A 13,435-nucleotide genomic window follows, 5' to 3' on the forward strand; every position below is an offset into this window, starting at 1 on the left:
TCTACTGTAGAAGCAGAGAAAAGGGTTTGCCCAAGTTATAAAGAAGTAGATGTATGCAAGAACTTGAGACTTTTAGGAATTTGAACAGTGGCTTGATTTTACATCTAGATATTTGTCTTGGAGGAGTGCAATCTTAGCCCTGAATTTAACCCTAGAACTATACCCACCAACACACACACACACACACACACACACACACACACACACACACACACATCTGTGAATAATTGATTAACATTATTAGGCAGAAGATGACACAAATGGATATACTGTGTGCTACGTTTTAAATTGCTTATTGACATCACTATGCGTTGTCTAACAGTTTCATGAAAGTTATATATAAAAAAGATTGCATGGGCTGGGAAGGTGGGTCAGTGGTAGAGTGCTTGCCTCACATGCCTGAGGCCCTGGGTTCGATTCCTCAGCACCACATAAGCAAAAAGAAAAAAGCCGGAAGTGGCACTGTGGCTCAAGTGGTAGAGCACTAGCCTTGAGCTGAAGAGCTGAGGGACAGTGCCCAGGCCCAGAGTTCAGGCCCACAACCAACAACAACAACAAAAAGACTGCAGTGTGCTTTAGGGTGATCTGGGTTCTGTCGTATTTGTAATTATGCTATGGGATTGTAAAAGATTCAGAAGAGTTTAAGTGTTGAACACAATCTATTTTTCCATAGAAAGTGGATTGAGAGATCTATTGTACATCACATGACCCTTGGTGCCCACCTCGGGCACCTGCATTAGGTGCTGCCCACTACAAACACAAAGCAATGTTAGGATTCTCTCCTCTGAGGATCCTCCCTGGAAGAGGAGGGACTGCTAAGATTGCTGGAATCTATGTGGAAACCCCACTTAGGGTTCAGATTACAGGTTTATGTTGTATTGGCCAGGCCCTTCTAAAAAATAACTGTTAGGGTTGTAAATACACATACATTGTCATGTTCTTTGTATAGACTCTCATAACCTGAAAGTTCTTTGTCTGTCACCTGGACAACTTCCTTCTGTCTTCTAACCGGCCTGCTCCCACTTCAGGTCTCTAAAGCAAATGAGTCTTTTTGTAAAGATAAACCAGATTACCTGTCTCTCTGGCCAATCATGGCTTCTTTGCATTTGGATGATAGATTGAAACATTACATCTATGCCCTCCCCCCAGATGTTCCACTCTCAGCCTCTCTGATCTTGTTTGTCTTTCCTGAAAGCTGCTGCTTCTGCTGCCTAGCACTCTCTGCCCTCTTGGCACAACTGTTCTCTCTCTCTCTCTCTCTCTCTCTCTCTCTCTCTCTCTCTCTCTCTCTCTCTCTCTCTCTCTCTCACTCTCTCTCTCTCAGTGCAGGGCCCCCCACTGAAGGGCTTCCCCTTCTCCCTCCCCCCTCAAATAAGTGCCTTTCCTCCCACTGCTTCAGAGCTCTGCAGCTTGAGCAACTGTAAATTTCCAAACTGTTGAGGAGTTGACATGCCCACAGCCATGTCAAATTACTGTAGAGGTTTTCAGCACTTACTCTCAGGCTCACTGTCTTGTGGGCTGGCTGATGACCAACAGTTGAGGGGCCATCAGTGGTCTCTAGATGATGCTCCACTTGAGAGCCAATCATTCTACAAACACTACCTTGTTTATTATAGAAGATTTGCCCTGTGATGTGAGAGATTTTGCCTTGAACCCATCATCTCCACACAAGGCCAAGATTAATGCTCACATACTTTAGGTTCTTGTTAAAGCCGTGAAGATACTCCACTGCCTTGTCATGGCTTGCCCAGCCAGTCACAGCCAAGTAGGAGAAAATCATAGGAGATCAAGGCTACCTCTCCCTCCCTTCTCCCTTGAGTAGATCTGCATCATGTTCAATCCAGTTATTGTTATTGTTGCTGGTATCAAGCAGTGCTAACCTCAGTGATCCTTCAGACTCCATGCATTATCCTGACAGGTAGCTTTGGTGCCAAATGCTTCCTGGTGACATAGGTATTTTATCTCACTGTAGCGTAAGGCCAGCTGGGGGCTCATGGCTGAGATCTGAGGATCACAGTTAGAAGCCAGTCCAGGCAAGAAAGTCTATGAGACTCTTATTTCCCATTAGTCACCAAAAAGCTGGAAGTGGAGCTGTGGCTCAAGTGTAGAGTATTAGCCTTGAGCAAAAAAAGCTTAGAGACAGAACCCAGGCCCTGAGTTCAAGCCCTAAATCCAACCCGCAAAAAAATAAGGCTATTCTCTTGAACACATTTTGTGACCTCCAGACTTCTGTCGTCTTGGGACCTTGATTTTGTAACTAAAAGCAAAAGCCAGTTTCTTCACATTCTTTTTAGTAAGGTCAATTTATGTCAGCAAACTTTTTCTGTACAACTCCACAAAGTAAACACTTTAGGTGTATCCACATACTTTCTTTCTTTCTTTTTTTTAAAATGGTTTTTGCAGTACTGGGGATCAAACACGGCTCTTCATAGATGCTAGGCAAACACTACCCCTGAGTCTCACACCTAACCCATTTACCTGCAACTCTAATAAAAGCCATTCTTCACTCAAGCTCCTTAGGAGAGCAGGCCAAGTCAAAGTTTGCATTAAACAGTTGAGAATTACACTTTTGAGGGTCTCAATCTTATCTTCTGTTTGAGTGAAAATTTTAAAATGTGATTCATCACAGTTTTCTTGTTCTGGCAGTGGTCTTCTTGCAAACAATGTAGTTAATCATTATATTCATATTTTACATTCTTTCTCCTTTCAAGTACATTGTAAACATTAATGAGTTTGGGGACAGATTCTCACAGCCTGAAATCATGGTTCCCTGGAGTGAGGTTGATGTTTTGTGTAAGAAACGCAAAGCATATCGACCACTTAAAACTATTTGGAGCTTGGATGGGCTCTGACAGCTGGGTAATTCCTCCCGGAGACTGATCTTAATGCATCTTTGTGTGTCATGAAAGACAGATTGTGCTCTCAGCCTGGGCACTGCCTCTTAGGATAACTGGAGATAAGTGTCTCACAGACTTCTCTGCCTGGGCTAGCTTTAAACTGCAGTCCTCAGAGCTCAGCTTTCTAAGTTAAAGCCTGAGCCACTGTCAACTAGCTCTCAATTATTTCTTGATATTTGTTTCCTAATGATTTACCTATTTGTAACCATCTGATGAAATCTCCTATTGAACTTAGACCTGAGAGTTATTCTTACTTAATATCTTACCAATAGCCAGATAAGAATTGTGAGGTCAGGTTTTCAAATAGTATATATAAACTTTCTAACTTTAGTTCTAAGTAGGGTATACTTTGGTAAAACTGATCTGGTATAAAAACTTCCTTTGCTGCCAAGACCCTTATGGTTTCCTTCATTGTTGTCTTGCTCTTCTTAGACACCATCATTGGTTATCACTCTTTTCCATTTCCTTTCTCGACTTATTTTTTTTTTTGTGGCAGTCCTTGAGCTTGAACTTAGGACCTGAGCATTGTCCTTGTGCTTTTTATTTGCTCAAAGCTAGTGTTCCACCACTTGAGCCAGAGCTCCACTCTGGCTTTTTGCTGGAAGTAGAATCTCATAGATTTTCCTGTATGGGCCTGTTTCAAACTGTGTGCCTTACCCCTCAGCCTTCTGAGTAGCTAGGATTACAGGCTTGAGTCACCAGTTTCTGGCTTTTTGTTAGCATTCCTTTCTTGTAAAGTTTTCTAATTATAATTCACCTGATGGAAAGCATTCCATAGGAAAGAATCTGACCTCTTTTGGGATTACTACCTACTGCATGAGAAGCCTAGAGCCTTGGTACTGTGCAAATTATTGGATTATTATTATAGTGTTTTAATAATCATTATTAGCTTATTAGTGGGTTATTTATAGCTCTTGATCTGAATGGCAGTAAAGTGTGATTGTGAGAAAGGTAGATTCAGAAGCCAGTTCTGTCATTTTAAGATGGTGAGCAGCCCAGTGCCAGTGGCTCATGACTGTAATCCTAAATACTCAGGAGGCTGAGATCTAAGGATCACAGTTCAAAGCCAGCTCAGGCAGGAAGGTCCATGAGACTCATCTCCAGAAAACCGGAAGTGGTGCTGTGGCTCAAGTGGTAGGGTACTCACCTTGAGCTGTAGAGCTGAGGAACAGTGCCCAGGCCCAGAGTCCAAGCCTCACAACCAAAAAAGAAAAAAAAAAATAATAAGAAGATGGTGAGCAGCTTTTTAACTACTTAGAGCCTCAATTTTTTTTTTAATTTTTTTATTGTAGAGATACTATACAGAGGGTTACAGTTACATGAGTGAGGTAATGAGTACACTTCCACTTCCTCTTGAACATTGTTACCCCCTCCATTGTTTTCCCCCTACCATCCCCTCCCTCCCTCCCTTCCCCAAGGTTCTTTTTTTTTTTTTTTTTTTTGATGGTGATTAAGTGATTACTTAATTTCCGGAAATTCACAGTATTGTGGAATAATGATGCTCATTTAAAGTCACAAGTTCATTCTAACTTTCCTGGAGCAAATTGTCTATCACAGTCTGTAATATATAACGGTGCTCATATGTTATATACCATATATGTGATCAGCAGCATGGGGATATTTAGTAGTGGTTCAACCAGATGAGTGGGAGTTCTTTGTTTCTTAAGTCCTGTTAGTTTTGTCATATCACCTAACATTTTGGATTCATCATCCACTTATCAGGGAGACCATGTACTGTTTGTCTCTTCGTTCTTGGCTTACCTCGCTCAACATGATTCCTTCTAGCTCCATCCATTTCCCTGCAAATGCCATTATTTTGTCATTTCTAATGGTAGAGCCTCAATTTTCTTACCTGTAAAGTTGGCCTAATTGAAAGAGCCTTCTCCAGAGAAGTAGTGTGGGTTTTAAATGAATTAATATTTGTTCTACCAACATTTGTTGAGTTAGGGCCATTTAAGAGTCAGTTATGTATAGAGGTAAAATATACTTTTGCTGATACATTCTAATGCATGACATTACACTTGGGAAACTTTATTGTTGACTTGCTTTTTGTCCATTTGTTCTCTACAGGCTTTTGTGGAGGCCCAGAACAAGATTACCGTTCCATTTCTGGAGCAGTGCCCGATCCGAGGTTTATACAAAGAGAGAATGACTGAACTGTACGACTATCCCAAATACAGCTGTCACTTCAAGAAAGGCAAACGGTATGTGAGCATACTGTCGGACAAATCTCTTCTTACTTTCCTTTTTTAAGTACAAAGTACAGAGCTGGGATGTAGCTCAGTGGCAAAGGGCTTGCCTAGCAAGTACAACTTCCTTGGTTCGAGCCCCAGGACCAAAAAAGAAAACACAAAAAAAAATACAGTTAAACACAAAGTATATAACTGGAAATAACTCACTAGCTGATAAAATTATTTAGTTACTAGAATATGAGAAGAAAATTTTCTGTCCAATTAGGTGTTATACCTATTTGTAATTTAGTAGAGGTATGTGCTATAAAGAAATGTAGATGATCTGTGTACCATAGGCTCATTACACCTGTAATTCCAGCTTCTCAGGAGACTGAGATCTGAGGATTGAATTTCAAAACCACCCAGACAGCAAAGTTTGTGAGACTATTTTCTTCCCTTCCTTCCTTCTTTCCTTTTCCTTTCTTTCCTTTCCTTCCTTTCCTTTCTTTCCTTCCTTCCCTTCCCTCCCTCCCTCCCTTTCTTCCATTTACCTTTCTTTCTTTCTTTTCTTTCTTTCTTTCTTTCTTTCTTTCTTTCTTTCTTTCTTTCTTTCTTTCTTTCTTTCTTTCTTTCTCTTTCTTTCTTTTTCTCTCTCCTTCCTTTCTTTTTTCCTTCCTTCCTTCCCCCCCCTTCTCCTTCTCCTCCTTCTCCTCCTCCTTTTTCTTTTTTTCCAGTTCTGGGGCTTGAACTCTGGGCCTGGGTGCTGTCCCTGGGCTCCTTTTGCTCAAGGCTAGCACTCTACCAATTGATTGACTGTGCCACTTCTGGCTTTTTCAGTGATTAATTGGAAATAGGAGTCTCATGGGCTGGCTTTGAACCGTGATTCTCAGATCTTAGTCTCCTGAGTAGCTAGGATTATAGGTGTGAGCCCCTGGTGCCCAGTGACTATTTTCAGTTAACCACTAAAAAATAAGTGGATATGTGGCTCAAATGGTAAGGTGCCTGCCTTGAATGGAGAACACTATGGGGACAGTTCCAGGTTCTGTGTCAAAGCCCTAGGACACACATACACATACAAAAAGAAATGTAGATTACAGGAAATCCCTGTTGTCTTATGGGTGACATTTGGTAAGTCTGGATGATCCCAAACACCAGTGAATATTTGTTTCCTTCTAATGCTACTTGAGAACATTTTGTTATATGCATTTTTTTCTCCCAAGAATGATAAAATGGGCCATGAAGTAGAGTCCATGAATTCAGTCCTCTTCGCCTCTGTTTTTCACACTCGGTCATCTTCTCTTGTTCTTTCAAAATCTCTTCAGAGGTACCATCACAAGTTTGTTTAGGAATTTCTTAGCCCCTCCCTGCCTATTTCACCAGAGAGCAACAAAGTTGAATCTGTTTCCAACTTTACCTGCACCTGTTTGTGTAAATCAAGTCTATAATTAACAGCCATGCCCATTTGTGTTTGTATTTACCGCACCTGCTTTCTTTACACGACTGCAAAGTTGAGTAGTGTAGAAAAAGGCTGGGACCCACAAAGCCCAAAACACATGACGTCTTGCCCCTGCAGAACAGATGTGCTGACCTACTCTAGCAGCTAGAATTTCATTTTAGAAAATTTGCTTTTTTACTGTAAAAGAAACACTCACTGCTCTATTTGAATATTAGCTTTATTTTTTAGTGAATGAGTCTTTGTGTAAATTTAATGTGCAGAATCATAATAAATTACTTTCATAGCCAGGTGCCAGAGGCACACACCTATAATCCTAGCTACTCAGGAGGCTGAGATCTAAGGAATGCAGTTCAATGACACTTTGGGACCAAGACTCAGCTGCTGAGTCAAAAAAGCAAAGAAGCCAAGTGAGAGCTTGCCCTGAGTTCAAGCCCTGGTATATATACACACTAGTTGCATAAAGAAAGCAATGCAAGTAACATGCTCTAGGTATAGAGCTTTGTGGGACCTTTGACCCTCATTTCCCTGTAGTTGTAACATTCTATGTTTTGTGCTTTGCTTACTTTTGCTTATATGCTTGAATGTACTCTATGAATAGAAATTGTTGCAGCTAAATAAGGACCCTCTCTGTCCCCAGGTACTTTTATTTCTACAACACAGGTTTGCAGAACCAACGAGTATTATACGTGCAAGATTCCCTAGAGGGAGAGGCCAGAGTGTTCCTCGACCCCAACATCCTGTCTGATGATGGCACAGTGGCACTCCGAGGTGAGTACTGAGTCCTGAAGTCCCCCAGTTGTGGCTATGATGCTAGCGCAGTTGCCTCGCCTCTGAAATACCAGGCAGTGTGTGGACCAGAAGGTGGAACAGATGCACACACAATATTCAGAAAGCTAACTTTTGCACAGTATATTTAGAGCACATGAATAGGCACATTCGTGTTTCTCACTGTGAAGGCATGAAGTAGAACTGGACATTAGCTTCTGGGGTCATCATCATTTATTTCCTGTCACATCCTCTAGACCTGCCTGTGATTGGCAAAACGTAAATTCTCTTGTATAAGAAATTGAAGCTGTATAATGTTACAGCTAGGAATGTACTCTAGGAGAGAATATTATTGTATCTCTTTTTGTGAGGAGAGTGATCAGAGTTTCAAAGTCTAGATAATTGTCAATATGTTAGGATTGAAAGTGAAAAGATCTTCTGCAAACAATTGTATGGAAGTTAGACAAGTTGATACCCTCTCTCCTGAAGAAGGTTTAGAATGTGGGTAAGTTTTACCTGCAATTTCTGTAAGCCTCCTATATAACTCTGTCCCCAAGATAGTCTACCCAAATGCCGTAGAGAAAATCACCCCAGGTTTGTGCTGTCAGCACTGAGTTCTAGGGTAAGGAAACAGGATAACCTGGAGATTTATCCTAGATCTTCCTAGTGATGTTGCCCTTCCTCTCTGGTGCTTCTGTTGATGATAGGTCTGGCTCTCTAGAATTGAGAAACAGGAACAGGGACATCCTGTAATAGTAAGGATGGAAATGATAGAGCGCCTTTCATCAAATCTGTGCAAAGACCCTATTGTAGGCATTTCGAAACATCAGTGAGTGCTCAGTGGTCCTCTGTCCCTCCCAGCTTAGTCTGAGCATGTAAATAAGATGCCTGTGTTGAGTCAGATTGAAAGTGAAATGTTAACAACCCCTGGTAAGGTATGTTTTTCCCTGACTCTGAGCCTGAGGTTTAAGAACTTCTCTTAGCTGGGCGCTGGTGGCTCACGCCTGTAATCCTAGCTACTCAGGAGGCTGAGATCTGAGGATCGGGGTTCAAAGCCAGCCCGGGCAGGAGAGACTGTGAGACTCCTATCTCCAATAAACCACCAGAAAACCAGAAGTGGCGCTGTAGCTCAAGTGGTAGAGCGCTCGCCTTGAGCTCAAGAGCTGAGGGACAGCGCCCAGGCCCAGAGTTCAAGCCCCACGACCGACAAAAAAAAAAAAAAAAAAAAAAAAAAAAAAGAACTTCTCTTAGCTTTCATAAAGATCTACCTTGCAACCCATCCACACGACTTCTTTGTAATAGGTCACCTCTCACTCTGCTGATGCATTCCAGTACTTTCATTAGCGAATGTTTGCCCAGTATAAGGCCTGATGAGTCACAGAGTAAATTAGACATAGGTCCTTTCTCACACAGTCATCGAGTTTCCCGAGAGTGATATTTTGGGGAAGTTACAGGATGAATAAATATACAGATTCTTGGTTTCTTAACATATAATTTTTTAAATTTATTATTTTAAAATTATCTTTTAAGTAGTTGTACGAAGGGGTTTCAGTTCAACATGTTTGTGAGTACAGTGCATCTTGATCAGTGTTAACCCCTTTCATTGTTCTTTCCTTCTGAATCCCATCCATCCCCTAAAGTTAACTGGTTCCATTTTCACATGTGTACGATGAATATTACTTAACATATATTTTCAACCGAAGTAATGTTCTGTTTAATTTTCTCCTGAAAATACTTTAATTATATAACCCAAACTCTGTAGCGTTCTGTTCAATAAAAGGTGAATATCTTTTTCCCCCCATTACCTTTCAGACTATTATTCTACATTTACACACATATGAACCTGGATACCTTACAGGACTTACAAGCCATTAATACGCACGTTATGAAATTTTCAACTCATTTCCTGTTGTAAAATGTAAAATAATAGAATCCCTCCCACCCAGTAGTCCCCAGTAGTTTGGCAGACTTCTAAGAGCAAATCTTTGGTGTCTGGTTCTCCTAATAGGAGATGAGATATGAAATGCTGTATATAACTTCATACTTATGAAAGCCAGCATAAAATACGTAAGTATTTGTCAAGAAATAGCCCAAAGTGATGATACACAGTCCAGTGTTCAGTGTGTTGGTCCTAAAGGACTTGACATGATGTTTATTAGATGATGTTCCTTTGGGTCACTTGTGCAGTCCTTCAGGCTTTTGTCTGAGCCTATGATGTCATCATGTAGTATAGACATTAATCCCTGAAGGCCAGTAATGTTCTGAAAGTGACGTTGTAAAAAGATATTTCAAATCGTTTGGAGTCCACACTAATATCTACAGTGTAATTTCTCTTATATGATATGTATTATCATTCAGTCATCATTTCCTCTAGAGTATAAATAAAATATGCCGAAACTCCCAGGTGAGCTCTGCTTCTAACTGAGCTGCCTCTTGAATGATAAAGATTTCCAAGTGGAAGCATCTTAGTGGGTATATCAAATCCAGTGCTTCAATTACTAACAAAGAAAGTGTGTCCCAGACAGGTTAGCCGTCTTGACCAGAGTCATAAGGGTAACTTCCTTTAAGTCCTGAGTATTTCTTCCATTGCCACATTTTGCCTCTGTATTATGACAGAGCTCAGCTAGAGAGCATGGGAGACTGTGGAAAAGACAAGGAGTAGTGTTCTGCATTGATCATCAGCAATGTCTCCTCTGCCTTGTAGGTTATGCGTTTAGTGAAGACGGTGAATATTTTGCCTATGGTCTGAGTGCCAGTGGCTCAGATTGGGTGACAATCAAATTCATGAAAGTTGATGGTGCCAAAGAGCTTCCTGATGTGCTGGAAAGAGTCAAGTTCACCTGCATGGCCTGGACCCATGATGGGAAAGGGATGTTCTACAACTCCTACCCCCAACAAGATGGAAAGAGCGATGGTACGTGAAGACTTCAGTGAAGCTCTCCTTCACAAGTGGACATGTGACTTTCCATGGCAAAAAAAAGGAAGCTAAGTTACATGTTTTTTCTAGAGCCAAGTTTCCTCTAAGGGCAGTTGTGTCAGTTCACTTGGCTGCATAACTGATCACACCAAAACTTGGTGGCTTGGAATACTAGATGCTGGGTTTTGCTCATGAGGCTCTAGGTTGGCCAGGCAGTTCTAGGCTTTGCGGGCCAGCTACAGTCAGTTGATTGATATTGGCTTGACTCTTTTACAGACCTGGGGTCTAGCTGGGACAACTAGGCTATCTCAACTCTTGATCCATATGGTTTCATGCTCTAATGGGCTGGCCCAGGCTTGGTCGTATAGGGGCACAGTAAAGATTCTAAGAGGGAGCGCTAGAAGGCACAGGGTCTTATGCTATCTAAGCTTGCCACTGGTACCAACTTCACTGCATCCTCTGTGCCCATCAAAACCACAGGGCCAGCACCTTTAAAACAGGCTAGATTCAGAAATTGGGAAGACATTTACAATCAGACCTTCATAGATGTGTTAAAACTCCCAAGAATATCATGGAGAAGTTACACTGTGTGTGTGTGTTTGTGTGTGTGTGTGTGTGCACACATTGTGCACGCCAGGCCTAGTCGCTGTTTCTAAGCTTTTTATTGCTCAAAGCTAACACTCTGCCATTGTAGCCACAGTGCCACTTCTGTTTTTTTTGCTGGTTAATTGGGGATAAGAGTCTCATGGATTTTTCTCCCTGGGCTGGCTTTGAACTGAGATCCTCAGATCTTAGCCTCCTGAGTAGCTAGGGTTACAGGTATGGGCCACTGGCAGAATTTTTTTTCCCTCTGTTGGGTAATTATGAATCTTTCCTACTATAGTAATCATAATCACATCTCTTCCTTTGATCACAAGTTGTAGGTTACTTGTTGCTTGCGTTATCTTGACTCTTTTCTTCCTGTTACTTTTACAGATACCCTTTGCAATGGTCTTCATCTGCACAACGATCCTGTTGTGTACCCATGGCTTGCTTCCTTCTTTCCCCCTCCTTCACTTTTTTTCTTTTTTTTTTTAAATGCTGGTACTAGGGCTTGAACTTGGGGCCTAGGAGCTTTCCTTTAGCTTTTTTGCTCAAGGCTGGTACTCTACCACTTAAGCCATAGCTGTGCTTCTAGCTTTTTGATGGTTAATTGGAGAGACCATTCTCACTGCCTTTTCTGCCTGAGCTGGCTTTCAACCTCAATCTTCATGACTCATTCTCTTAAGTAACTAGGATTACAGGCATGAGCCACCCTTTACTGTTAATTAATCCAGATAGGCAGGGCCATGTACCTTTTGTGTTCCTACCACAAGTTGTCAGCATCATCTTATGCTGTCTTACATTTTTGCATGGCACGTAGTAGTTTCTTGCCGTTGTAGTTGTTTGGTCTTACAGGTGGCTTTACTAGAAACTTGTTGGAGGACTTGGGACTGTCAAGACACTTGGCTGGTTTGAGGCTTTCTTCTGTACATGTCCCTTTGTGATTTGCTGAATCTTTGTCATCTCTTGATGTGTTTGCTTTTCTGCTCCCTCTCAACCCTGCCTCCCCCTGCCCCCACTTTGCTTTTAATCTCTTTAAGACCATGTTTAGCTTATGTACTTTGGTTTAGGGTACAAGAAGACCTTTTTCTTAGCTCACTAATGTACTATAAGAGGAGCTAGGAGTAGGGTTTTTATTCAAGGATGCTGGCTGAAGAAAGCTGTCTTATACATTGAATTAGCTTTCTCTATTCAGGTTTCTCCCGAGATAGAAAATATTGGTTATTCCCAAGTAATGGAAGAGGGAAAAAAAATAACGGGTCATATTAAAGTATAGATGTTGTTAGTTTGTGAAAAGCTTAGAACAGTTTATTTATCCTCCATTCTCAGTGGCAAAAGATTGGTAATTGTGATTGGTTTAAGAAAGCCAACATCTTTTCCTAGCTGTAGTTTGGCTGCCCTTTGTCTAAGAGGGTCACAGTAGCCTCTGTAATGGGAGTCTGACAAATGAAGCTAAGCAGTTTCTATTGTCTGCTGTTTACCACTGGTCTGGAAAGATCTTTTCAGTGCCATAAGGATTTCCCTTCCATTATGGTATTATTATTCATTCTATTTGACAGCTTGGAATGTTTTCATAAGGAAAAAATATAGTGTCATATAACAGTTTCCAAAATTGGCAAATATGTCACTTAATTTGGGGTGATTTCCAACTGATACACACTGTGTGTATGTGTGGTATGTGTGTGTGTTTGTATGTGTGCGTGTATGCACACTGGTACTCAGAGCCTTGTGTTCTCACCTGGCTTTTTTGCTCCAGGTTAGTGCTCTACCAGTTGAGCCACAGTTCCACTTCTGGTTTTTTGCTTCACAATTGCAGATAAGAATCTCATGGACTTTTCTGCTGTACTGGTTTCAGACTGTGATCCTTACATCTCAGCCTCCTGAGTAGCTAGGATTATAGGTAGGCGTGAGCCAACAATGGCAAGCCTCATTTTTGCTTTTTTTTTTTTCCCTTCAGTGAGGGGCTTGAACTCAGGGCCTGGGCACTGTTCCTGAGCTCTTTTGCTCAAGGCTAGAGCTCTGCCATTTTGAGCCACAGTTCCACTTCTAGGTTTTGAGTGGTTAATTGGAGATAAGGAGTCTCATGGGGACTTTTCTGCCCAGGTTGGCAGTTTCAGGGTCTTGGAATTTGGCCATTCTAATGGATGTATTGTGGTATCTGTTATTGGAACTTACATTTCCCTCCTGGTATCCCATAGGAAGCATCTTTTCCTATGCTTACTTGTCTTCTTCTCTTCCTGGTTGCAAAGTAGTATCTTTTAAGATCTTTTAGTATCTTTTAAGATCTTCAGATCTCAGCCTCCTGAGTAGCTAGGATCACTGGCCTGAGCCACTGGCACCTGACTCATTTTTGTTTTAAAAATAAGCCTTAATTCACAGCAAAATTGGAGAGGAAGTTATCTGCTGCCTCCTCCCCAGCATAGCCTTTGCCATTATCAACATTCCTCACCAGTGTAGTCCATTTATAATTAATGAACCTACAGTGATAGATCATTGTCACCCTGAGGCCATGGCTTACTTCAGGGTTTTCTCCTGGCCTTGTACATTCTGTGGGTTTGGACGAATACACAGTGACTTGTATCCAGCATTGTGCTTCACACAGATTATTTTCATTGCCATGAAAACATCCTGTGTTCTGCCTATCGCT

General features: G+C 41.5%; 1 protein-coding gene across 1 annotated transcript in view; it reads left to right on the top strand.

The window, feature by feature from the left end:
* The window catches only part of Prep (prolyl endopeptidase), a 101,254-nt gene that overhangs the window by 20,343 nt on the left and 67,476 nt on the right, over positions 1 to 13,435 (top strand). Inside the window, exons 3-5 of the mRNA XM_070010526.1 lie at positions 4,968 to 5,101; positions 7,162 to 7,292; positions 9,994 to 10,203. Of these exons, the coding sequence (XP_069866627.1) occupies positions 4,968 to 5,101; positions 7,162 to 7,292; positions 9,994 to 10,203 (475 nt within the window). The remainder of the gene's footprint in view (positions 1 to 4,967; positions 5,102 to 7,161; positions 7,293 to 9,993; positions 10,204 to 13,435) is intronic.

Source organism: Dipodomys merriami, unplaced genomic scaffold (assembly GCF_024711535.1).
Source record: "Dipodomys merriami isolate MVZ:Mamm:240054 unplaced genomic scaffold, mDipMer1.0.p SCAF_8, whole genome shotgun sequence".
Taxonomy (NCBI): Eukaryota; Metazoa; Chordata; class Mammalia; order Rodentia; family Heteromyidae; genus Dipodomys; species Dipodomys merriami.